The following is a 27,726-nucleotide window of genomic DNA, read 5'->3' on the forward strand; positions in this document are numbered from 1 at the left end:
ATTTGTTCTAATTGTCCTGTTTCTATTTTTTATAGGTGCTGTGGTAGAATATTTTTATAATAGAGGAAATAAATGTGTTATAAATAAATAAAATTAGGTCATAGAGATACTGTCTTTGCTGATTACATCTTTATTTCAGTCACACGTATTACTATAGCTTTAGTTGTATATATTGCATTTTAATAACTTGATATTTGCTTTTATAATGCTTATGGTTGGTTTTTAAAATATTGCTTACTAGATATTTATTGCAGTAAATCTATAAAGCATCTGTACCATTTATTTCCAAATTAAGTACAAATTGAAGACATTGTGGTATAAATCAGAAGTTAACTAGACTGTATTGCTTCATGGTGCCCTTAGTGTATTAGTGGTATTTTCACAGTGCTCCTAGGCTAAAAGAAATATAAATATTTAGCTGTTTCTTTTATTAAGTAGTTGGGTCCAAATAATTTATACTCATGTCCTAATAATATGGTATCTGTTGGAAAATTATATACAAAAATCTAAAGAATAATATCTTTATTTCATTCTTAAATAACCATAATTACCGATTATTGTTGGAATGTGTATTGGGCACTACCCAGATGCTTAAACCTTAGAATTACATTGTTTTTTGTTTTTCTGTTGTACTCTGATTTTTTTGGTAGTATGTTCAAGGAAATGAAGTCATGGAAAGGAGTGTAATGTTAAAACTGGGAACTGTCTTGAGCTAGTAGTTCTTGCAGTTTCTGACAAAAATTTGTGTTTCTCTTCATTTAAAATATTCGGTGAGTTCACTGTGGTGGCATCTTGGTTTGCAACACTCAATTTGGGGAACTCAAGTATAAATAATTGTCTTGAGCTAAATGTTTCCTTGACAGTTTATTATTTTTAAAAATGTATTGAATCATTTCTTGGAAAAAATGGAGAAGTGCAAAAGTAGAAAAGTGTGGGAACTCAAGGTTGATCTTTTGTTACCAAAATCCATGAAGTTCAAACTTTGATAATAAATGCATTTTTAAAAAGGTGCTCTTAAAAAAGTGTAGAAGTGTTTACAAGCAGACCTTCAGACCCACTTTCAATCTACGTGATGAGTATACTTGGTTATGTTTTACTTTGTAGATTCTAACTGTATCAATCAGGGTTCTTTAGAAAAATAGAAGCAGTTCTGTGTGTGTGTGTGAGTGTGTGGGTGTGGGTGCGGGTGTGCGGGGAGGGAGGGATATTGAGGGAACATACACACATCCATACACATGCACACACATACACACAAACACGAGAAGAGGGGATAGATTTAAAGAATTGGCTAACATAATTATAGGGACTAACAATTGTAGGACAGGCTGAAAATGAAAATTCAGTATTTCTATATTGCAGTCCTGAGGGAGGATTTCTTTTCTGGGAAATCTTAGTTTTTGCTCTAAAGGCTTACCCCTGAATGAAGCCCAACCCACATTCTCTATGGTAATCTTTTTAAAGTCATCTAATTGTAAATGTTAATCACATCTACAAAATACAACTTCTAGACTAGCCTAGGTAAGTTGAACAAATCTGTTTGGCTCCCAGAATTAATTGGCTCTCAAATTAATTAGTCATTTTCTGGTTTTGATCAAAAAAAATTTTTTTTCCAGCTCAAGGCTTGCCCCAGATTCTTGTATGCCAATTCTGTAGTTTGCTAGAATTGAACTTTAACCATTCCTTATAAGGTTTTAGCCTTTAACAGTACTTATCCACAAGTAAGTAGCATTTCAAATATTTTGAGATGCCTCCTGGTCTTTTTTCAGATGGACCAGCTTTTGGGAAATATGATTGAAATGTGGGTTGATCGCATGGACAATATTACCCAGCCTGAAAGAAGAAAACTTTCAGCTTTGGCTTTGCTTTCTCTTCTGCCATCTGATAATAGGTGAGGAAATGTTTTCGTAAAATTTGTTTAATTAAAGCATCAAAATATTAGCACTATTGTGACCTTTGGTATTGCTGTATGTTGCTGAGCAGTGTTTTATGCATATGTATGCTAATTTTGTTAATAATGATGTGGCAAGTGTTGGTCTAGATCTAAAAAGATGTAAATGAGAGCAGTGAGTACTGTTTAACCTGGTTGTATTCATTTTACCAATTTATTTCATTCTTGTCTGAATTCCCATTTTTTAAAATAATAAGATTTTATTAGACTTATTTTAGGTCCTCTTTTATATAAATATATTAAATATATAATATTTCAATGTCAGTAGGACTTCATAAAATATATTATCCTTCTGGTAATTCAAAAGTATGCTATATAAATTTGTTATTATTTGTTATTTATTTTGGATTATCTTTAAAGAAGCTTACAAGTTTTTTTTTTTCTTTATGTAGATGAAGTCATTAAGTATACTTTACAACCTCTGTTAAAATTTTTATTTCTGTAAAGCAAATACAAAATGCTTTCATTTGGACATTTAAAGATTTTTTTTTTTCTTTTATCCCTGTCTTTATGGAGTTTGGCATTATGTACTTTTGGGTTTTTTGTTTTTGTTTTTGTTTCTTGGTACTTTTAATTTTAAAGGCATGAAAGCAGGTCTTAAGGCTTGATTGCTTGTGAAAAGAATAATGATAATATATTAGATCATTTTGTCTTAGAGAGTTTTTTAGAGTGCATACAACCTAGTGATAAATTAGTGAAATAAGTCCAGTTACCTTTAGAATTTCTTTTTTTAAATTTATGTGCTATTTCTAGTAGGTGATTTGGTGGATTAAGAACACAGGTAATTGTTTTGTCCTAAAACCATAACAATAGGTAATAATTTTTGAGTGCTTACTGTTACTCAAAAACTTGGGTTCACTTTCAGTGGATGTTGAGCCAAAAAACACAACCACGCCAAAGATTGGAAGAGGGTAGGAATTATTACCTGTAGCAAGTAAGGAGAACACTGGGGATCTTTCCCAAAGCAGCGGGGAAGTTTTGGGGAAGTTTCAAGCTAAGGGTACATACATATTCATGAAGAGGCTTGGGCAGTTGACAGAGTCCAAGCTTTAGTTGACTGAAGGTTCAAAGGAGATCTATGTCATCATCCCTCAGGTTCCTGTTGATCTGGGGTTGAATGCCTAGGGCTGGGGCGGGTGGTGGTGGTTGAATTCTGTAAAACATCTCAAGAAAGTGCTTCAGGCTAGTCTTTACTAGTGAAATAGAACTGGGGGTTTTTACTACTGATTTTTTATCTTTGCTATTGCTACTTCTATTGCTTGGTAACAGTTTGCTCTTTTATTCCCTTAAGATCATTATTACTGAGACCTGTAAAGGCCAAGCTTAGACCACAAAATGGCTTAGGCCAAAAATAGCTTCTCTTATGTCAAGAAAGCCATGCCTGGTACTCTTTCTCCAGGGACTCCCTGCCTTATCTGTTTACATTACCATATGTCTTATATTTTGCTAAGTGCTTTACATTTATATCTCATTTAATTTTTAAACAGTCCTGAATTATACTTATGATTTTCCTCTTTTTATAAAGCAAGGAAATAAAATTAAATAACTCATCTAGGCTCTGGCATGTGGCATGTCATAGAGCAAATTTTGACTAGATGGCAGGGCTTGCCCTCTTAACTGTCAGGTGTTGCTACTTCCCAGGTTGATGTGCACAAGACCTACGTAGTTCCTCACTGTGAAACTGAGTGGCATCTTATTTTTGGAAACCAGATTCAAGTTACCAACATTTAGCTTACTGCTCTGTCCCTTTCTCTTAGTGGAAAAATAGTGACTAAGAGAATTATTTAGGCCTTTAAAATGTTAATGTTAAAGAACCTGGTTTTTGGCAGTAGCCAGCGCTCTATAAACATTTGCTGAATAAATGCTAATAAATTAATGAATGGTAAAAGATACTAAGGTTAGTAGAGCATGTTAGAGTTTTCTTTAACATACAGTACTGAGGTTATTGAGGGAAAACTTGAAATTACACTGATTAAGAAGTGTGGAAATATATCTAGTTGTATCTAAAGCTTTTTTATTTTAAACTTTTTGTGACAATACTATTTGCTTCAGTATTTAATTTTATGTGTGTGGTTTAAAAATATTTTTGATATGTAAGTTGTGGAAATAGATGGCTTCTATAAGGAAAATATTTCCCTATTGTGGACATTTCCTACCAATGCAGTCAGACAGTATATGATCTTCTGTGACTGACTTCTTTAAATTAGCGTGCTTTCAAGGTTTACATATTTTAGCAGTTATCAGTTTTTTAATTTTTTTAAATTGCTGAATAATATGTTTTATATGGATATACCATATTTTGTTTATCGATTCATCAGATGTTGGGCATTTGAGCTCTTTCTACTTTTTGACAATTATGAATAATGCTGTTATCTGCATACAAGTTTTTCTGTGTATATTTATTTTCATTTCCCTTGGGTTTTGCTGGGTTATATGATGACTCTATGTTTAACCTTTTAAGGAATTGGCAGACTGGTTTTTAAATTAGCTATACCATTTTACTTTCCCACCAGCAGAGGGTTCCAGTTTCTCCACATTCTTGTCAACATTTGTTATTATCTCTTTTTGATTATAGCCATGCTAGTGGATATGAAGTGGTATCTCATTGTGGTAGAAGGCTCTTTTAAATGGTTTGCTATAGCATTACTCACCTTTGGGAAGCTAACTTGACACAAAGACTATTAGTTGATTGATTACTATGTGCTGATTTGGGAGTCCCTTAAAATCATCAGTAAATATATACCTTAGTGTTTTAAGAATCTTACTACTCAGGTTTTGTTACCTTTTAACTGCGATTCTGGGCAAGTTATTTAACTTTTTTGCATCTGTTTGTATGAGGTTAATAGTAGTAGCTCTTGTAAGATTATTGTAAAAGTTAAGTGAGGTAATTCAGAACTCATTGGATATTAGTTTCTTTTGTGCAATGTTAGTTGCTTTTATATAATTGATGTTAAGAACTCAATAGATATTACTTAATTACTGTTGCAGTAGCTGCTACAGTTGATAATTGCTAGATCACATTTCATAGTGTATGAAAAAAATTCGTTTCATGTTTGAAAAAATTGATGTATTCTACCAAAGGAAGCTTATTCTTAAATTAGTACCCAGTGTTATTTTTTCATCACTGGACTGGCTCTGCTGTATAGTAGTGTCGTTTTCATAGAGGCACTGAAATACTCTGCGTGTATACTGACAAATAGAATTACTTTCATGGGATTTAGGAATTATAAAGGTAGTAAGTAATCTAATCTGTTGTTCTGTGGGAATTGAATTTCTGATGTGTTCTGATGTGTTGTCTCTGTTATTCCAGCAGAATTTGTCAGTTAGAGTCAAATTTGTGCATAGACACAGACTGAGTAATTTTTCTCTGGTGATGGTTTTGTTTAAAGTTTTCATTTAAGAGTATTATTTACAAGGAATGTTGCATATTGATATTTAGAAAAGCCAGGAGGAATTCTATCATACCACACTGTAAAAAGCCAACTTTGCAAATTCTAGGTCTCAAACGTTTTAGGTCCAAATACCTCAGTCTTCCTTTGCCCCATTTTCATGGATAGAGAGGAAGAAAAAAGCAAAGAGGCTTGGAGGCAGAGACAAAAGGAAATTTCACCTGGTTGATACTAAGAAAAGACCCATAGATTTTCGTCATTATTTTCAAGGGAATGGCTACTTTTAGATCTCCTGACCTTTCTTTGGATATACTTTTTTTGGAAATACTCTCTATTTACCAGAGTGATTTTAATGTAAATGTAGTTATTTTGCAGTTGCTTTGGATTGTCAAATAAGAACTATCTTGATAAAAATTGGAGAGCAAGAAATTACAGTAATCACTAATGTCTCTGGGCAATTTTTTTCCTTAATAAATACCTTTCTTTTTACCTTTATGATGATTGTAATCAGTTTAGTTTGTTTGTTTTAATTTGAAATAACTTGCCTAAATTTCCCTGTGGCTATAAAGTGGTACAATGATATAGGCTCTTAGGAGAATCATAGAAATAAGATACCTACTGCTTATGGAATTTAAAAAATACATATTTAGTTGACGAGGTCTTGGGAGTTGTCAATACTGAATTTTATGCAGATCATTGCAGTGGTTGTATAAGTTTGTGAAATAGCAGAGGCATTCATGTTAGTGTAATTACAGTTATGTCAGCGTTTTAAAAAAGTATGTGTTTGGTGAATTTGGTTTGAATTACATGTTACTGGATTAAAAATATATATTGAAAACCTGCTGTGTATAAAAAACTATTAAGTACGTATTGTGTGAATACAGAGAACTATGAGGCATAGACATTGCCCTTGGGAAATTTATAGTTCTAATTTTGGGAGTATACAAAAGAGTAGTAATCTTGAAGAGATGGTAGTTGATACCACAGTATTTCAAAAGTACAAGGTGGAAGTTAACATCACATACCAGTAGGGCATGGAGAGTAAGGACTGGGTACCTTGTGGCAGCAGAAGCTTTGTACTTGACATTTGACCTGTGTCTGGAAAGGGTTGATCTTGGTATAGATGTCCTGGGGAGAGTTTGAGGTATTAGGGCATGCTTCTCTGTAGAAATAGAATAAGCTAAGGTGCAATGACAGAGGAAAGCATATTTAGGGGAGTAAATATGATTGGAATCAAGAATCTGTACTAAGGAAAATTGGAAAATAATAACTGAAAGATAGAATGTGGTTAATTTATATGTGCAGATGTGGCATAATTGTCTCTAGTTAAATGAGTGAATAAGAAACTAGCAGGTGACTAGGAAATATTGGTAGAAGTTATGGGCCACTATTGAGGAGTTTTAAGAGAAAGGACATTAAACAAATTGGTAGCTAGAGATTACAAGGCGGGTTTCCTCAGATTTAGAGACATATTCATATCTCTATAATTGTGAAGAAGCCAATGAGAAATAAATACAGTTCTGTTTCACTTTTTGTAGTCTGCTTTTGGTAAGTGCAGCCAGCCCTCCGTATCTGCATGGGATTGATTCCAGGAACCCCTGTGAATAATAATCCACAGTCCAAGGATGCTCAAGTTCCTTATATAGAATGACACAGTGCAGTTGGCCCTCCACATCCGCAGTCGGGTGAATCTGAGGATGCAGAACCTGCGGATATGGAGGGCCCACTGTAGTATGTAAATCAGTTTATGAACTACTTGCATATAGCAGTGTGGAAACACATCATTTAAAAAAATGCTGTATTTATATATTTTACAAAATGTGTATTTTAATAAAATACATATAGTATATATATAAATAATGTCTTGTACAGCAAATTTTCTTGGGTTGTCTTGCTGTGGGCCTAACTTGTACTTAATTTAAAATATGTATTTGTTTATAGTAAATATTTTGTACTTTGGGTTGTAAAAAAACACAGACACACAGTGATTTTCTCACGAACTTTACATTTTGCATACACTTATGCATTGTTTCTATAATGAGCATTGTCATTTTCACAGGGTTTTTTCATACTATCTTCTTTGCGATTGTTCTTTTTCCTTAAGTATAATTGACTTACAATATTAGTTTCAGGTGTACAATATAGTCAGTATGTTCATGCATTATGAAATCACCACGGTAAGTCTAGTTATCGACACAAGTTACTGTCTGTTGCATACAAAGTTATTATTTTTTATATTCCCTATTCTGTACATTACATCCTTGTGACTTATTTGTTTTATAATTGGAAGTTTGTATGTCTTAATTGCTTTCCTTTATTTCGCCCATCTCCCCACTCCCTCCCCTTTGGCAAATACCACTTTGTTCTCTGTATCTATCAGTCTGTTTCTGTTTTGTTGTTTGTTTATTTGATTTGCAATTTAGATTCCACATATAAGTCAAAGTATACAGTATTTGTTTTTCTCTGTGTGATTTATTTCACTTAGCGTAACACTCTCTAGGTCTATCTATGTTGTCACAAATGGCAGGATTTCATTCTTTTTTTATGGCTGAGTGATTAATATTTCATTCTGTGTGTATGTGTGTGTGCGCCACATCTATTTTTTTTTTAACAGTATAGAACATTTTATTTATGGTTTATAAGGTGCTTTTAGATATCCTATTTTCATTACCTGGCCCTCAATTTTTTTATTTGTCATTTATTCATTCCTCAAATGTTTATCAAGTGCACATTTTATGCCGGGTGCTAGGAAACTGAGAGGATCCCACAGTCTGTGGGAGACAGGCAAGCAAAGAGATAATAACAACAACTACTATTTATCACAATCCTCCAAAGTGCTTATTAAAACCTAGATGATGGGCTGTACATTAGACCTACTGCATTAGAATCTTTGAGTGGGGTTCAGAGATCTGCATTTTAAATTAGAGATTCTCAAAAAAGAACATCATACACATTAAGTTAGAGAAGGATTGATTTCTGGAGTGTATGCTGGAAACCAGCATTGTCCTCAACGCATTGTGCTCAGCCATCTTTTTTCAGTTCCTTCAAGGATTCAAAACCCTTGCCACAAAGAGCCTTCCCACATCTGTTCCCTGGTCGGGAATCCTCTCACTCTTCCCTCGCCAATTTTAATCTATCCATGAGGCCTCAGTTTAAATGTCACTTCCTTAGGAAGTGTCCCTAATCCTGGAGGCATCAGTAGGGACTTTTATTCTATGCCTCCTTGTGACAGACACTGAAATGGCTGCTCCTCCTTCAAAAAAGGAATGTTAGGAGAAGGAAGGTCAATTGACAGCCTCCAGCTGTTAACTCCTTCAGTTCTACCTCAGCTTTTTTTTTAAATGGTTAATTTTTTTAATTTTAATTTTTAATATTTTTATAACTTTATTTTATAATTCATATTTTTAAATTGATGTATAGTTGATGTACAATATTCTGTGTTATAGGTATACAATATAGTGATTCACAATTTTTAAAGGTTATACTCCATTTATAGTTATTATAAAATATTATCTGTATTCCCCATGTTGTACAATACACCCTTGTAGCTTATTTCTTACCTGATAGTTTGTACCTTTTAATCTTCCACCTCCATCTTGCCCTTCTCCCTTCCCTCTCTGCACTGGTTCCTTCTCTGCATCTGTGAATCTGTTTCTTTTATATCATATTCACTAGTTTGTTGTATTTTTTTAGATTCCACATGTAAATGATATATTATAGTGTTTGTCTTTCTCTGTCTGACTTATTTCACTTAGCATAATGTCTTCCAAGTCCACCCATGCTGTACACCAGAAACTAATACAACATTTTAAATCAACTGTATTTCGATTAAAAAACAGAGAAACAACCCATTTAAAATATGGACAGAACTGAACAGACTTTTTCCAAAAGAGGAAATGCGGATGGCCAACAGGAACATGAAAAGCTGCTCAACATCAACAGTATCAGGGAAATGAAATCAGAACCACAATGAGGCACCATCTCACACCTGTCAGAATGGCCATCATCAAAAAGAACACAAACAACAAATGTTGGCAAGGATGTGGAGAAAAGGAAACCCTTGTACACTGTTGGTGGGAATGTAAATTGGTGCAGCCACTCAGAACTCCAAAAACGAACCACCACATGGCCCAGCAATTCCATTCCTGGGCATATACTGGAGAAAAACAAAAATATTAATTTAAAAACATACATACACCCTGCTATTAACAGCAGCACTGTTTACAATTGCCAAGACATGGAAGCATCCTAAGTACATCAATAGATGAATGAATAAAGAAGATGTAGCACATATATGCAATGGAATATAACTCACCTGTAAAAAAAAAGAATTATACTGCCATTTGTGGCCCTTCACTTTTTTTTTTTTGCGCTTCAAAAACCAGAATTTTACAACTGGCATAAACATTTCCATTGCATCAGAAACAACAAAATACCTAGAAATAAACCTAACCAAGAAGGTTACCTGTACTCTGAAAATTGTAAAACATTGATGAAGGAAATTGAAGATGATAAAAAGAAATGGAAAGATTTCTAGTGCTCTTGGATTGAAAGAATCAACATTATCAAAATGGCCACACTACCCATAGCAATCTACAAATCCAATGCAATGCATGTCAAAATAGCCATGACATTTTTCACAGGACTAGAACAAACAATTCCACAATTTATATGGAACCATAAAAGACCCCAAACTGCCAAAGCAATCTTTTGTAGGTGTTTTTTTTCTCTTTTTGTTCTCTTTTCTTGTGGTTTGATGGCTAGAGAAGTTCTTTCACGTTTTTGTAAAGCTTGTTTGGTGGTGCTGAATTCTTTTAGTTTTTGTTAATCTGCGAAGCTTTTGACTTCTCCATCAAATCTGAATGAGAGCCTTGCTAAGATAAGAGTATTCCTGGTTGTAAGTTTTACCCTTTCATCATTTTAAATATAGCATGCTTCTCCCTTCTGGACTGTAGAGTTTCTGCTGAAAAATCAGCTGATAACCTTGTGAGAGTTCCCTTGTATGTTATTTGTTGCTTTTCTTTTGCAGATTTTAATATTTTCTCCTTATCCTTAATTTTTGTCAGTGTGGTTACTATGTGCCTTGGTATGTTCCTCTTTGGGTTGATCCTATGTGGAGCTGTTTGCGCTTCCCAGACTTGGGTGACTGTTTCCTTTCCCAAGTTGGGGGAGTTTTCTGTTACTATCTCTTCAAAAAATTTCTCAGGTTCTTTCTCTCTCTCTCCTCTTTCTGGGACCCCTATAATGTGAATATTAGTGCATTTCATGTTGTCCCAGAGTTCTCTTAAACTATCCTTACTTCTTTTCATTCTTTTTTTCTTTTTTCTGTTCTGCATTAGTGATTTCCACTAATCCATCTTCTATCTCACTAATTCGTGCTCTGCCTCATTTAGTCTATTTTGGTTCCTTCTAGTGTGCTATTCATTTCAGTAATTTTATTCTTCAATCCTGTTTGGGTATTCTTTATATTTTCTCTTTGCTAAAAACTTCACTCTGTGCATCTATACTCCTCAAGTTCTCTGAACATCTTTGCCATCGTTACTCTAAACTCTTGGATAAATTGCCTATCTCCTCATCACTTATTTCTTCTTCTGGGGTGTTATCTTGTGCTTTGGCCTGGAAGATATTCCTCTGCCACCTCATATTGTTTGTCTTTCTATTTATATTTCTAGATAGGTTAGTTATGTTTCTCGACCTTGGAGAGGTGGCCCTCTGTGGGAGACATCCTATGTGTCCCAGCAGTACACTCCTCTCTTGTCACCCAAGGACCAGGTTCCAGCCAGTCCCAGTGTAGAGCCTGGCCTGTGTATGTGGATTCCTTCCACAGGCTTTGAGATTGTTGTTTTCTTATTTCTGGTATCTGCCCCTGGTGGATGAGGCTGGACTAGAGGCTTATGCAGGTTTCTTGGCAGGAGGAGTTAATGCCTGGCCACTGCTGGGTGAAGCGTGATTCTGGACCTGTGGTGGGTAGGGCAGTGTCTAGAGGAGTTTGTGGCTCAGGAGGTCTGCTGATGGGTGGGACTGGGTTCCCATTCAGTGTGTTGTTTGGCCTGAGTCTTCCCAGCCCTTAAGCCTGCAGGCTGTTGGGTGGGGCTAGGTCTTGATGCTAATGATCCAATCAAGGTGTCAGCCTCCAGGAAAGCACATATAGGTGAACACTTCCAGAATGTCTGTCACCAGCTTTTATGTCCCCTGGGTGAGCTGCAGCCATCCTCTGCCTCCCCAGGGGACCTTCTAAAACCAACAGGCAGGTCTGGCCTGGGTTCCTATGAAATGACTGCCTCTGCCCTTGGACCTGGCGCACGCAAGAGTCTGTGTACGCTTCCCAAGAGAATGAAATCTCTGTTTCCCTCAGTCCCATGGGTCTCCTGGAGGTAAGCCCCACTGGCCTTCAAAACTAGATGACCTGGAATCTCCTCCTCCCAATGCCACAACCCTGGGCTGGGGAGCCTGACGTGGGGCTGAGAACTCTCATTCCTGTAGGAGGGCCTCTGTAGCTTAATTATTCTTCAGCTTGTGGGTTGCCCACCTGGAGGTAATGGAACCCAGTTATATCACAAGCATGCCTCTCCTAATGTCCTACTCTGGTTCCCTCTTTATGTTTCTAGTTGAAGATCTTTTTTGCTAGATTCCCATCTTTTTGTCCAGTGGTTGTTTAGCAGTCAGTTGTGGTTTTGTTGTAGTCACGAGGAGAGGCGAGCTTGTGGTTCTACTCTGCCACATCTTTTTTATCCATCCATCAGTGGATACTTAGGTTGCTTTTTCTTTGGGATTCTTGAATTTTTATTTCTAAGGACATTTATGTCCAAAAGATTATTTCTTTTTTTTTCTCACCCCCCCCCCCCCCCCCGGTAATTTAGCCAATTAGGAATGAGACCAAACTGCATTCTTCTCAGGTCTATTCAGTTGATAAATGGCACTTAACCAATTTCTTTCACATAATCTTTAACAAGAACTCGTAAGTCACATTAACTATACCCCAAGAGATGAGGGACTGATGGTAATTCACATGGACAGCTTTGAAAAAATTTGTCAGTTTACTGTCCCATTCTAGCCAGATTTTTTGGAAAATCTTCAGGAAAGATAGAAATTTCCCATCAATCTGAGACTACATGAAGATTTTACAACATTAACTGGGAAAAACAAAGTCCCAACATGGGACCTCCACAGATAAAATCATTGACCAGATGAGCACTATGAGTCATCATGGTAGGCAGATGCTCCTTGACGGTACCTCAAAGGCAAAAGAAGGGACGTTGCTGAAACTTTTAAAAATAGGCATCCATCCTCCATAATACTCTGTAATTCCATGGCATTTCAGTGTCTTGAAAGCCTCATAAGTGTTTGTAACTTTGTCATGATGCTTGTGGTCTTAATGTAGTGCTTGAACTCTTTCCAGTGGAGTGAAAATTGCTTCTGTTGTCCCTACAAATGCTGCTGCTGTGCTAGGGGTTGCAAACTCCAGGGTACTGATATGCTTAAGGAGAGGCAAGATAAATCTTCCTACAGACCCAAACATAAGTGCCAGTGTAGTTGTCTTCTGCATTAATGTGGGGAGGATTCCACAATACAAGTTTCAAATACATTTCTCCTCAACTGAAGAACCGCATTCCCCCCGCCTTTTTTTAAAATTCTTTTTTCCCTTAATGGAGGCACTAGGATTTGAATCCAGGACCAGCCTGCCAGGTATGTGCTCTACCACTGGGCTGTTCCCCTCACCTGCTGCATCCTGGGTTTTGATTCCATACAGTGGTTGCCAAAATAGGACCTTCTGAATGGGAAATGTGTTAGCATTGATGAAAATTGCACAGCAGCCACACAAGTAATGTATTTCATTAACATTTGCAGTATGAGGTGATGTATCTTGTTCTGAAGATGTTAGGATTGATGGCCTCTTTTCATGAGCTTCTGAATTCACTGTGTTGTATAAGATCTTTCTTCATGAAGGATTTTTTTTTAACTCGTTGCACCATTTGGGCCTTGTGTTTTGGAGAAATGGTAGCTTTTCTTTACTTTTTTTTTTTCATTTAACTATAGTTGACTTATTGTGTTAGTGTCAGGTGTACAGCTTCAGATTCTTTTCCATTATAGGTAATCACAATATATTGAATATATAGTTCCCTATGCTATACAGTAAATCCTTATTGTTTATCTGTTTTATATAGATATAGTTGTGTGTTTGTTAATCCCATGCTCCTAATTTATCCCTCCTTCTCCCCTTTCCCCTTTGGTAAATGTAAGTTTGTTTTATATGCCTCTGAATCTGTTTCTGTTTTATAAATAAGTTTGTTTGTTTGTTTTTTAGATTCTACAATCAGTGATATCATATAATACTTGTCTTTTTCTATCTGGCTTCACTTAGCATAGTATTTATTAGGTCCATCCATGTTGCTGCAAATGGCAGTATTTCATTCTTTTTCATGGCTGAGTAATATTCCACTGTATATGTATACCACATCTTTATCCACTTCCATATTGATGAACATTTAAGTTGCTTCCATGTCTTGACATTGTAAATAGTGCTGCTATGAACACTGGGGTGCATGTATCTTTCCGAAATAGAGTTTTTTCTTTTCCAGATACATACCCAGGAGTGGGATTGCTGGACCATTTGGTAACTCTATTTTTAGTTTTTTAAGGAACTTCTATACCGTTTTCCATAGTGGCTGCACCAGCTGACATCCCACCAACAGTGTAGGTGGATTCTCTTTTCTTTACTCCCTCTCTAGCAGTTATTATTTGTAGATTTTTGATAATGACCATAGTGACTGGCATGATGTGATACCTCATTGTAGTTTTGATTTGCATTTCTCTAATAATTAGCAACATTCAGCATCTTTTCATGTACCTTTTGGCCATCTCTCTGTCTTCTTTGGAGAAATGTCTGTTTAGGTCTTCTGCCCATTTTTTGATTTTGAGCTTTTTTTGATACTGAGTTGTATGAGCTGTTTGTATATTCTGGAAATTAATCCCTTGTCGCTTGCATCATTTGCAAATATTTTCTCCTATTCTGTAGATTGCCTTTTCATTTTGGCTTTGGTTTCCTTCACTGTGCAAAAGCTTATCATGTCCCATTTGTTTATTTTTGCTTTTATTTGTTTTGCCTTGGGAGACTGATCTAAGAAGGTATTGCTATAGTTTATGTCAGAGAATGTTTTGCCTATGTTCTTTTCTAGGAGTTTCATGGTGTCATGTCTTACATCATGTCTTAAGTCTTCAAGCCATTTTGATTTTATTTTAATGTATAGTGTGAGGAAGTGTTCTAAGTTCATTGATTTATTTATATTCAGTAGTCCAGCTTTCCCATCATCACTTGCCAAAGAGACTGTCTTTTCTGCATTGTCTTTTCTTGCCTCCTTTGTCAAAGATTATTTGACCATAGGTGTGTGAGTTTATTCTGAGCTCTCTATTCTGTTCCGTTGATTGGTGTGTCTCTTTTTGTGCCAGTACCATGCTGTATTGATAACTGTAGCTTTGTAGTATTGTCTGAAGTCTATTGTCACATTACCCATGGCATTTTCCACGGAACTACAACAAATAATCCCATAATTTATATGGAACCACATAAGACCCAGAATTGCCAAAGCAATCTTCATTTCTTTATGATTGAATAATATTCCAAATGCAAATATTTGTATTTGTATTCTAAAATAGAAAGACTTTTAGTTATTAAATTTACATAGAGTAAATTAGACTTTTTGGGGGGATATGCACTATTATAAATTTTAACACATGTAGATATATGAAAACATCACCACAATTAGAATACAAGGAACAATTTTATCACCTGAGGAAACTCTCTTTTGCTACATACCTTGGGAGACACATCCTCACCTTGACCTCTAACTCTTGATAACCACTGGTCTGTTCTCTTTCACAAGAATTTTGTCTTCTTGAGAATGTCATATAAACAGAATCAGGTAGTATATATCCTTTTGACACATAATGCCTTTTAAATTCATCTAAGCTGTTGTGTATGTTATTAGAATGTTCTTATTTTATTGCTGAGTAGTATTCCATTGTATTAATATATCACTTCAGCCATTGAAGGATATTTGGGTATCTAGTACATTTGAAAAAAATTACTTCACAGTTTAATTTATTTTATTTTGGGGGGGAGGGATAATTAGGTTATTATTTATTTTTAATGGAGGCTTTTCCCCCCAGTGTTTCCATATAATTTTATTAGCAGTTATTACATCAAAATTCACATTTATAGGTTCCAAAGGACTATCTTAAATTCTAAAGTATATGTAATTAGATTTTAACAGCACGGTAGAACATATTCTCATAGCACAGCCCTTAAAAAGTCAAGAATAATACTGAGAATTAAGTACAGTTCTATCAAGAACTAGAAACGAATTCTGTGTGCATAGTGTCACTTAAAGCAAAGTCCATGGAAGTATAACATATTTCTATGGATGTGAATTTCAGTGGCAAACATCATTGACTTCCAAACAACTGACACCAAAGGAACTCCCAATTAAAACACAAGCACGGTGGCTCTCGTTTAATGTAAATCTATGATAATTCTCTAAAGAGACCTTGAATCCTTAAGTCTTGTAATACGATTTTATGCTGTGACACTAGTACAAAACACATCAACTCTAATGTATAGATTCTGACACATGACAACAGGATACTAAAGATAGCCTTTTTCTATATCAAAAAATGCTGAGTTTTCCAGTACAGTATAGGCTGGTCATTGCTGATGTAGTGAAATTCTACATCCATCCTATTTTTAATGGAGGATTGAACCCAGGACCTTGTGCATGCTAGACACACACTCTGCCACTGAGCTATACCCTCCTGCCTCTAGTACATTTTAATGGCTGTCTCCCCTACTAGTCAGTAAGTTCCATGATCATGACAGGCTGGACATTGTTAGCATGTGTCTTCTATGTGTCTGTCTCTCTCTGGATGTGTGTGCATACATACATTACACACACACACACCAGACACCATATATGGTCTTTGTTTTTAAACCATTTTCGTGTAAAGTGCACAGATGATGGACTTTTACCCGTGAATACTTCAGTCTAGAATCACGTATTGCATTCAGTTGTCATGTTTTTGTAGTCTCTTTTACACTGTAATGTCACTTCGTCAGCCGTCTTTCTCACTTACAACTAACACGTTTGAAGAATACAATCCTATTCTTTCTTCTCTTCCTTTCTTCCTCCCTCTCTCCCTCCCTCCCTGTATTCTTCCCTTGCTCTCTCCCTGTCCCTGAACAGAAGTTTCCTCGTTGGGGGTTTGTCTGCTGTTTCCTCATGATTAGATCCAGGTTATGCATCCTTGGTTGGAATATTACACAAGTGATGTGTCCTTCTTGAAACACCACATCCAGCAGTTTGGGGTGTCCACCTTCTTCTCATTAATGATGTTAATTCTGGTCATGTGTTGTCCGATTTTTCCACTATGTAGTTACCATTTTTCTTCCCAGCAGCTGTTAAGCAATCTGTACTGAGATACTGCTCCTTATTAAAATTTTCCCCTACATTGAGCACAGTAATAAAATTTTTTATTGTTACTGGACTATTTTTTTTTTAAACTGAGTTATAGTCAGTTTACAATGTTGTGTCAGTTGGACTATTTTTTATTGTAAACCTCATTCAAATTTTGATTCTCTTGAGTTTAGGATCTATAAGTAACATTTAAGATCCATAAGATCAGTAACTGCTTTTGTAACCGTTCTTTATAAGTAAACCCATATTGATTGGTTTATATATAGATGCTATATGTCTAAATAATGTCCAGATCTGTGTGAAAGATGATAATAGAACAGTGTTTTCTTATTTATGTGTTCTTGTACTTGTAATGGATTTTCTGAATAGAAAAAAAAAGTGTGTGTTGAAACCTGAAGCATGATATTATTTAAAGACAAAGGCAGTACAATAAGAATGAGAGAAAAATAATTCAGTGAGCCAATTTCCTGAAAAGAAAAGGGAAGGAAGCCCATTTAGGAACCTGAGTTAAGAGGTTCAGAAATAGTTTTAATGAATATTAGTATGAATGAGGAAAAGGATATGAGGAACCACTTTGATTTGTTATTCCAGCGCAAAATCAAAATGTCAGAATTCAGATTGGGGAGAATTATTATGCATTGGAGATATATGAAGATTTTATTTAACTTATTATAGGATTTAAAACTCATGAGAAAAATTTAAATTACCTAAATAATATGAACTGCTGTGAAATGGAAGTACTTAAAGCACAGGAAAATGTACCTTCTGGTAAACGCAGTGGGAAGCTGGGAAACGTGAGTTCTAATCTAAAACCTGAGAGGCCCGTTTTGCCACTAATTAGTGATGTGTTCATAGCAAGGAAGATGAAGAGGTCTCTGAGTTCTTTTTTTGCGGTTTTGATTTCTGTGGTCTTCCCTAGTAGTGATCACTTGTCTCTAAGAACAGCAACTCCTAGGTGAGCAGAAAGGCTAAACTTTGTTTTTCTGGATGTCAGAATTTTGCAGGATATCAACTGGAGAGCTCTCCTCTATTACTTAGATGTACTGTGTGTTATAGTCACTTTAGTTTACCTCAGTTTTTACAGTATGAGAAATAAAAGTTTCATTTTATTCTATCCTGATATCATTTTACAACCCAAGACGTACACCTTAATATATTAAGGTGCTAGTTGGTAGTATTCAATGTTCTTGATACTCCATATTTTTTTAATTATAAAAGAAGAGCGCAGAAGATAATGTAACAGCATTTGTGTTCACCGTTCTGAATTGTTCGGTTTTGCTACCTTTTTTATTCAAGGAATAAAATAAAATTGAAGTCTCTACAGTATATTCAAAACAATATATTCTATGCATTAAAAAATTCATAGAAATTACATTACTCTATTTGTATCTTGTTTCTACTTGCTTTTTCCACTTGATAGCTATCTGTTGATGTATAGAGTTTGTTTATTCTGGGTATTTTGAATTTTCATGTTTTTTAAAAAATACTTAGTTTTTAAATTATGAAATATTTTTGTGTTGGAAAAACTCAGATTAACTGCATTCTGAAAGAATAAGTTCCTGAGATTTCCTTTTAACAATACTTTTGAAACACAGATAGCATTACTTCCTGTCTCTCAGTTTCCTGTATCCATGGCAACCTCTGTTTTACACACTGAGTGTGGAGGAACCAGTGTGAAGAGTGGTGTTTCCTGAGCAAATTGCGACTTAAAGAAAAAAAAAGGTGGAGGGGGGGTGGTCAACAGTGCCGCAGAAAGAAATGCAGTTTAGAAATGTTGCTCTTCAGATTTAGAAGGAAAACCTTTACTTGAATCAGCCGATTGTTAATAATATGAATTTCCTGTTCTTGGTAAGATTATTTATTTAAATATGAACATTTAGCTGACACAAAAAATAATTTGGTTTGTGAAAACCTGTAGTTTAAAGAGAGTGTAATTGTTCTGTAATGAATTTGTGTTTTCATAAATTATGATGGTATTTATTTGATATTAGACTTTAAGTTGATAAAGGGACATATTATATCCAAAGATCGTTATTCCTGCATCATCATTTGTTACTTTTGTTATAGTCAGTTGTAATATTTTAAATTAACTTAGCAACCATTTTATTTTGCAGTTCACTAAATTTGAATTATTTTGTCAAACAGTGGGTTAATGGCCTGGAGGTGCTAATAATTCTGGAACATATTTCAAACTTACTATTTTATGTTATCACCATAGTTTATGATTTATGATATTTAGTATTGTTGTCTGATCCTAATAAAATAGAATAGAGTACAGAATTTCTAGTATTATAAAACTTTATTTAAAGAGCTTTTTGGTGATTTAAAGTTTTACCTTTTCTTTTTATAGCCAATTTTGATATGAACAGAAAAACCAAGAACAGGGCTATGTGTGGAGTACGTTTTTCTCTGCCTTGTCTACGACTGTTTCTGCTTGTTACCTGTTGTCTTGTATTATTATTCCGTAAAGAGGTACTTGGATGTTCGTCTGTTTGCCAACTCTGCACTGGGAGACAAGTTAACTGCCGTAACTTAGGCCTGTCAGTTATTCCTAAGAATTTTCCTGAAAGTACAGTTTTTCTCTATCTGACTGGAAATAACCTGTCCCATATAAATGAAAGTGAATTAACAGGACTTCATTCTCTCATGGGATTGTATTTGGATAATTCTAGCATTGTGTATGTATATCCAAAAGCTTTTGTCCATTTGAAGCATTTGTATTTTCTATATCTAAATAATAATTTTATAAAACGCTTGGAGCTTGGAATATTTGAGGGACTTTCCAGTCTTCGTAACTTATATTTACAGTCTAATCAAGTATCTTTTGTGCCAAGAGGAGTATTTCGTGATCTAGTTTCAGTTCAGTACTTAAATCTACAAAGAAATCGCCTCACTGTCCTCGGGAGTGGTACCTTTGTTGGTATGATTGCTCTTCGGATACTTGATTTATCAAACAATAACATTTTGAGGATATCAGACTCAGGCTTTCAGCACCTTGGAAACCTGGATTCTTTGTATCTAGAAGGTAATAATTTAACAAAAGTACCATCAAATGCTTTTGATGTACTTAAGAGTCTTAAAAGACTTTCCTTGTCTCATAACCGTATTGAAGCAATACAGCCCTTTGCATTTAAAGGACTTGTCAACTTGGAGTATCTCTTCTTGAAAAATTCAAGAATTAAAAATGTTGCTAGGGATGGGTTTAGTGGAATTAATAATCTTAAACATTTGATCTTAAGTCATAATGATTTGGAAAATTTAAATGCTGACACATTTAGCTTGCTAAAGAATTTAATTTATCTTAAGTTAGATAGAAACAGAATAATCAGCATTGATAATGATACATTTGAAAACATGGGAGCATCTTTGAAGATCCTTAATCTGTCATTTAATAATCTTACAGACTTACATCCAAGGGTCCTTAAGCCATTGTCTTCACTGACTCATCTTCAGGCAAATTCTAATCCTTGGGAATGTAACTGCAAACTATTGGGCCTTCGCGACTGGCTAGCATCTTCAGCCATTACTCTAAACATCTATTGTCAGAATCCCCCATCTGTGCGTGGCAGAGCATTGCATTATATTAAATCGACTGACTTCACAAATTGTGTTGCATCTTCAACAAATGTATCCAGAGCTTGGGCTGTAAAATCTCTTCATATTCATCACAAGACCACTGCATTAATGATGGCCTGGCATAAAGTAACCACAAATGGGAAACATTTGGAAAACACTGAGAGCGTTACTTTCTGGGAACAAAATCGTACTTCACCTGCCAGTATATTTTTTCAAGAGAATACCTTTGGTAACCCGTTAGAGACTACTGCAGTGTTACCTGTGCAGATACAGCTTACTTCTCCTGTTAACTTGAACTTGGAAAAAAACAGTGCTCTACCAACTGATGCTGCTTCAGTGTCAGGGAGAACATCTCTGATTTGTACACAAGAAGTTGAAAAGCTGAATGAGGCTTTTGACATTTTACTAGCTTTTTTTATCTTAGCTTGTGTTTTAATCATTTTTTTGATCTACAAAGTTGTTCAATTTAAGCAAAAACTAAAGACACCAGAAAACTCAGGGGAAAATAGACTTGAATACTACAGCTTTTATCAGTCAGCAAGGTATAATGTAACAGCCTCCATTTGTAACACGTCCCCACATTCTCTAGAAAGCCCTGGTTTGGAGCAGGTTCGACTTCATAAACAAATTGTTCCTGAAAGTGAGGCACAGGTTATTCTCTTTGAACATTCTGCTTTATGATTGAACTAAATGTTGCTATCAGAAAACTTCAGTGTCATGGATCTGAATAAAAAGGAAGCCTCCTTATAGAATTATAGACTTTATTTGCATATATAATGAATGATATGAGTTTAGCATTAATAAATGTGTTTTTAATATTTTGTGAATACTGTATTCATTCAGCATTTTCTTTGATAGACACAGTATTAAGTAACATAATAGCTAACATTTCTGTGTACTAAGCACTAGCTAAATACTTCACCTAATAATGTTTAATCCTTAAAAAGTGCTACAAGATAGCACTATCTACATTTTACAGGTAAGGAGACCTAGGTAGAGTGAGTTTAAGAAACTGTCCCAAATTCTCACAGCTTGTGACACTTTTGAGGTCTGCTGATTCCAGAGCCATGCTTTAAATGTCATACTATACTGCTGCCTGGGTGCTAGGGTTATAGCTGTGAATAGCGTGGACACAGTTCCTGTTCTCAGTAGAACGTGAATCTAGAGGAGGAGACACATGGTTACTGAATAGGATGGTAAGTACTGCACTTGAAGGTCCTATCTGGTGTAACATATTTGGAGGCGAGGGATGGCTTTATGAGAAAAGTGACACTGCAAATAGATTGTGAACAGTAAGTGGAAATTAGCCCAGTGAAAGAGAGCGGAGTACTAGGTAGAGGTAACATTGTTAAAAGAAGGGTTGAAGAAATAGAATACTGCTTTTCAGGAACTGAAATTCAGTCCAGCTGGAGTTGTGAGTGGAGTTGTGAGATTTGCTGCTAGAGGGATCAGATGATGAAGGATATTATAATTTCATGTTTTTCCCTAGGGCAGCAGGGAGACAGGGAAGGATTTTAAGCAATGTTAAGAGTAGAACATGCTGCTGTTTGGCTGCACTCTTTTCTGGAAGAAACGACAAGGCTAGAAGCAGGATTCATCTGAATCACTAATCTAGGGAGAGATTCTGGAGGTGTGAGCCAGGGTGGTGGCAGAGAAGATGGGTGGATCCTAAGATGCCTTGGTGATTGGCTGAGGGGGGTGGCAGGTGAGGGAGGAATCAGATGTTAGGATTTTGGCTTAGGCAAATATTTGCCCTTAGAAGATACACAACATTTAAAAAAAATTATTGATGTATAAACCTCATACAGAAGTAGATACACTTGTTTTAACCACCACTTAGGTCAAGAAATAGGACATTCAAATGTAACATTTATGTGGACATCTTTTGAGCTTAAGAATTATATAAGTAGCCAAGTGTTTAAGCTTTAAGGTAGAGGGGGACCCACATGTAATTATGGCATTTTTACTCTATAATCTTACCCACACCACAACAATAACAGTAAAATTTGCCATCTTTGTTTTTAAGGCTTGCAAAAATGGGAGAAGAAAGCCTGGGAAACGTTTTACACGTTTTTGAAAAATAGCTTTGGTGTTAGGTCTTCCTAGCAAGTTGGCATGTACTTCCCACATCCTGTTGGACTTCTCGTTCTTCCTTGTTGCAAGAATCCCCCTCCTTTGCTTGTTTTTGTTACTGAGCCACACTAGAAAATGTGTGCATGGACTTGTAATGTGCTGTGCTGCTTTGGACTAAGAGGAAAGAGCATGGGCCATGTGAAACTGAACAGAAGGCTGTTCTATTTACTGATCAGACTTTTTTTATATCCATCTCCCACTGAATAGTAACTGAATTTTTTTTTTCTCCTGAGAAGACCCATTTCACTTCGTTTCTTTTCTTAACTTTTCTTTTTAATTGAAGTGTAGTTGGTTCACAGTGTTGGGTTAGTTTCTGGTGTAGTTTCAGCAAAATGATTCAGTTGTATATATATAATTTTCATATTCTTTTCCATTATGGTTTACTACAGGGTATTGAATATAGTTCCCTGTGCTATACAGTAAGACCTTGTTTATCTATTTTTATATGTAGTAGTTTGTATCTGCTAATGTTTTCTCATTAAAACTTGTATTTCTCTTTTTTCTAATTGGATTTCCTGATGAGCTCTTAGGTGAGTGGGGAGGGACTGTTTATTGTCTAGTATGTGAATGGTTTCACGGTTATTGAACAATAGTAGCAAGATGATGGGCCCTTTTTTTTTTTTTTAAGTGTTATACTGTCTCAAGTACAGTTTTTAAAAAGTGCCCCTTACCTGTAGTCATCACTCTCCAGAAGTTGGTAGGCTCTGACTGCTGCATGCTTTAGAGTGGGAAGCCCTGTGGGTTGAAAGAGAAATACCCTGGCAGAAGCGGCGTGGATGAGAGGAAGGGGTAGTGTGCTTGCTGCTGGCCCCCACGTGCCTGGTTTCATTGTTCGCGGCTCTTGTGGCAGCATGTGGTGTGGTAGAGGGCACTATTTTTAGTAGGAAGTAGTTTTTTGACCCTAAGTAATGTGTAATTTTAATACATGTTGCTTTTCTTTTATCTCCATGTCTTCCTTTATCTCTTGAGTTTCTAGTACACGACCATAGACCCTTGCCTCTTCTTAGTTTGGATACTGGCCTTGGAAAATCTTAACACTTTTTGGCAGATACCTTCTATGATATTTCTTTCCCTAGCGTTAATTCTAGCCTTAATATATGTTTGGGGTTTTTTCGTTTTTTTTTTTTTTTTTTTTTTTTCTTTCACGTCCCTGGAGCAAAATTTTTTATATTCTAGTGCAGTTTCCTCATGTTTTGGCTTTCATAACCCCTATTCTTCAGTCTTCTGCTTCTCATATATGAAAGCCTCCTTAAGCACTGTCTTCTAGTCTTCCAGAATGGGGACCTGTGAGATAAAAGTCTGTCTGTCTGTCTGTCTTTCTATCTATCTTCCTATCTATCTATCTATCTATCTATCTATCTATCTATCTATCTATCTTTCTATCTTTCTATCTTTCTATCTGTCTGTAGGTCTCTGCCCCAGGTCCTTGGCACAGAGCTTGTGAAACCTTGTAGTTTCTTAAGTGATAAGAACTCTAGGAACATCTTGTTCTACTGAGGCAGCTGTGGAGTGGGATCCTGGATGAGGGCTATTTCATCAAAGAGACCAAGAGATTAGAAGCTTGGAATTTTCAGCTCCACCCTAAGACTCTCCCCCCACCCCCCGCATTCTTTCAGAGAGGGGAGAAGGGCTGGAAGTGGAGTTAACAGTTGAATATGCCTGTGTGAGTTCTCCATAAAATTCCAATAGTAGTGCCTTGAGGAGCTGCCAGATGGGGGAACACTTCTACTTCTGGAGAGTGACATGCCCCAAATCCATGGGGACTGAAGCTCCTGTGCTCAGGACACTCCTAGACCTTGCCCCATGTAGCTCTTTATCTGGCTGTTCACCTGTATTTATTTTCTCCTTAAAAATCTGGTAAACATAAGTAAGTGTTTCTCTGAGTTCTGTAATCTACTCTAGCAAATTAGTTGAACCCAGGGAAGGGGATAGTTGGAAACTCTGGCATCTGCGGGATGGTGGCGGGGGGTGAGTCTTGGAGGACTGAGACCCTAACCTGTGAGATCTGATACTATCTCCAGGTGGCTTGTGTTAGAATGGAATTAAATTGTAGGACGCCAGCTGGTGTCACAGAGAATTGCTTGTTGGGAAAAACCACACATTTGGTGACCAGAAGTAGAGTATTATGTGTGTAGTAAAGAATACTCACCGAGAGAAACAGTGTGAAAGAACAGGGGTTTTTCCCTCCTCAGGAAGAAAGATCTGAGTTTTTTCCACTATAAGACCATACTCACTTGGAGTTTTATTCTTACTGTAAAAACAGCTAAATAAATTCAGGCAATAGCATTCTTGGCAGATGGAATCTTGCAGTGAACGTCCAAAGGCTGGAAGATATTTGTCGAAGAGAAGGCTGTTGTAGCTGGAAAGTTGAATGGACTTAGAGGAAGCCAAGAGTGGAAGCATCCCCATTTGGGAAGTTATGCAGTAGTTCAAACTACAGAGAGAACTGGCTTGTAGCACACATTCACAGTAGGGATGTAGACGAGTAGGAAGAAAAAAGCAATGAATGTGACAGAATTTGAATTAGGTGTTGGAATGGTAAATGAGAAGAAAGATCAAAACTGAATCTGGTGTCTGGCTTGAGTCACTGGGTGGATAGAATTGCTCTTTACTCAGATAAGTGAAAAGAAAAGTGAAGTGAAAGAAAGCCTGATTTTGTTTTTCTCTCTTGTCTTGGTTTCTTTGTTTTTGTTGGGGAGGCACTCAAAAGTTTGGTGTTGACTGTCTTTAAGTTGTGCGCCTGCCAAGAGTGGATGAGAAGGATGCCAATGTACTAGGGTTCCAGAGCTCAGTGAGGTCGTTGCTGGCAGTATTTAGGGGGAATTTGGCAGTGAGCCTGCAGCAAGGCCAGTCTAAGTCGAAGGTGATAACGCATTTTCCCTGTAAGAAAAATCCGCATAAGGTTTTTTGGTCAGCTTGAACACACTGTATTTACAGAGCTGTAACAAAATAGTCAAATGTCTGTTAAATTAAATTGTTAGTTTAGTTATACATACATATTTTAAAATAATGTAAAATAATACTTTAGAGAGATTTTTTTCCTTTTATTTCATGATACAGTTTTCTTCAAATGCTTTGTATAAATCTGTATGCACACTGAAAAAAAAATTAATTGGTAGAATGTTTTATAATATGAAAACCTTTGTGAGGATAATTGTTGGGTGTAAACTTTTCATTTTAAAATAACTTAGTGAATTTCCACTATGAATTTTTTATCCTATTTCCTTGCCAGTATTTGTCAAGGGAACTAAACTTATTAATATGTACTCTTTTCCATGAACATGCAGAGAATTAACTGTGTAAAAAGGTTGCATGTTTCCATTTAAGTGACAGAAGTGTTTGCAGCCTAGGGTCTGGAAAATAGAGGGGAGGAGACCTGATTTTAGTGTAAATGTCACCACTTTTATAGCCTCTATTGTGGTAGGAATTCTGGAATAAGACTGATAAATAAGGGCGTTTTTCTTTTTCCCTTTTCTTTCAATAAATTACTGCTCTTTGCTTAATCCTGTTAAATATTATATAAGCAAAGAAGTATAGCTTAGAGAATATTTTATTTGATTGGGCTTTTAGTGCTTAAAAACTTACTTTCTTAAATTACCCTAATTTCACCGACCCCCTAACTTAATATTTAATGATACGAGTGAGTTCAGATATTATTAGGTATAGTGTACAAATAGTGTAATTGTTGTTTGGTCAGAGCAGAAAAATTTTAAAGTGACTACGGTTCTGATTCATTTCTTTCTTGGGCTTACTATTATGAAAACTGTTAAATCATCAATTTTAGACTATAAAACTGTTCAGAAAAGGTAATTGAAAATTTTGTCTGTGTTTCTGCATGTTACCTCCAAGGTCTAAGGCAATGAAGATGTGATGTAACTATATAAATCCATCACTTACAGAGAAGTAGTTTAAGGCAAACGCTATATGATGATGGGTCAGTTATCTAAAAAGTGAAAGTGTAAAATGGTCACTAGAAAAATACATATAAAAACTGGACAAGTGGAAAGAAACTAGAGTCTTGTTCACATTTAATCTAATATTTATTGTTTATGCTAACCAGTATTCAAATACTTATTTCCGTTGTGTCTTTGGGATTAAAAATTTTGCATTATCTTTCTAAGGGCATTTTGTTTTCTAAACACCTGTGGTTGGGTTCATAATGATACAAAAGGACAGAAATAATTTTAAGCCAGCATAATTTTTTAAGTTGGGTGAATAAACACAAGAAAGATGAATTGATTTTTTTTTAGTACATAGTTTTCAGAAGCAAGGAAAAATCACTCTGTGTGAAGTTTCTGCAATTCACATACTCTACAGATACTTTTACATACCCAGAAAATGCCCCAAAATGTCATACCTTTAGGAAACATTAAGTCAAAATTAAGAGCTATCATTTTACTCATGTGCATTTGACTGAAAGAACTTTACAGAAAACTATGTGGAATTGTTTTAAATGACCAGTTGGTCTTTACTGATTTGAGTAAAATATTTCTTACTCTCACATATTTAATGTTTATTAAAGTGATTCATATCTTTAATTAATATCACCTAGAAAGTGATACAACATCATTTACCAACATATTTGAAGAATAAGATAAGCAGATGTTTTAAAAGGCCTATCTTTTTTCTGTAGCGTAGTTTTAACTCTGGTATATGCAAATAATGTCAACCAAATATGTAAAATAAGGAAAGGGAAGTGTTTGTGACAAGTGAAAATGAAGGTTACTAATATTTTTTTCCCTTCAGTTTTACTTTTATTCTCTTCTTTCATCCTTGATGTTAAATTTTCCTTGCATTTTCTAACGTGGATGTTTCAGAAATAGATGCCAACACAGCCACTTTCTGTTCTGTTTTGTGCCTCATGTCTGGTGTAGAGTAATCAATCGTAATATGCTATGTACAACTGAGCTACCCATACATGTGATTTAAAAAATAAATAAGTAAAAATAATATTGTTTAAAAAAAACGAGGGAGGGCAGTTCTCGAGTTTTGGGGATCATAATTCCCATGGTTATTTATTGTGTGTTCATATCATGCATAATGTTACCCTGTGGGACATAAAAAGTAAACATAACACGTGTGCTATTCTTCAGGTTACTTAAAATCTTAGAGTGGGTTTGCAAAATTATAAAGGATATTAGGAGAAAGTAATAAAGAAAGATGCCACATGGCATGCCAAGTGAGTAGTGCAGAGGTTTTATGCTACTGGAAA

The 27,726-nt window shown here is 35.6% G+C and overlaps 2 protein-coding genes and 1 pseudogene across 4 annotated transcripts in view; 2 read left to right on the forward strand and 1 right to left on the reverse strand.

Moving 5' to 3' along the window:
- Positions 1-27,726, forward strand: part of IPO11 (importin 11) — a 177,358-nt gene that overhangs the window by 124,501 nt on the left and 25,131 nt on the right. For 2 of the 3 annotated variants that reach the window (XM_045525079.2, XM_010966247.3), the window contains exon 27: positions 1,767-1,888. In XM_045525079.2, the coding sequence (XP_045381035.1) occupies positions 1,767-1,888 (122 nt within the window). Of the gene's footprint in view, positions 1-1,766; positions 1,889-19,155; positions 19,278-27,726 lie in introns of those variants that run through there. The other variant, XM_045525080.2, reaches the window with a different exon arrangement.
- LOC141577242 (mitochondrial nicotinamide adenine dinucleotide transporter SLC25A51-like) lies at positions 11,931-15,165 on the reverse strand (annotated as a pseudogene).
- LRRC70 (leucine rich repeat containing 70) lies at positions 19,167-21,215 on the forward strand. The gene has a single exon (XM_010966245.3). The coding sequence runs from the start codon at positions 19,167-19,169 to the stop codon at positions 21,060-21,062; it is 1,896 nt and encodes a 631-aa protein (XP_010964547.1). The 3' UTR covers positions 21,063-21,215.

The sequence above is a fragment of the Camelus bactrianus genome, chromosome 3 (genome assembly GCF_048773025.1).
Source record: "Camelus bactrianus isolate YW-2024 breed Bactrian camel chromosome 3, ASM4877302v1, whole genome shotgun sequence".
NCBI lineage: Eukaryota > Metazoa > Chordata > Mammalia > Artiodactyla > Camelidae > Camelus > Camelus bactrianus.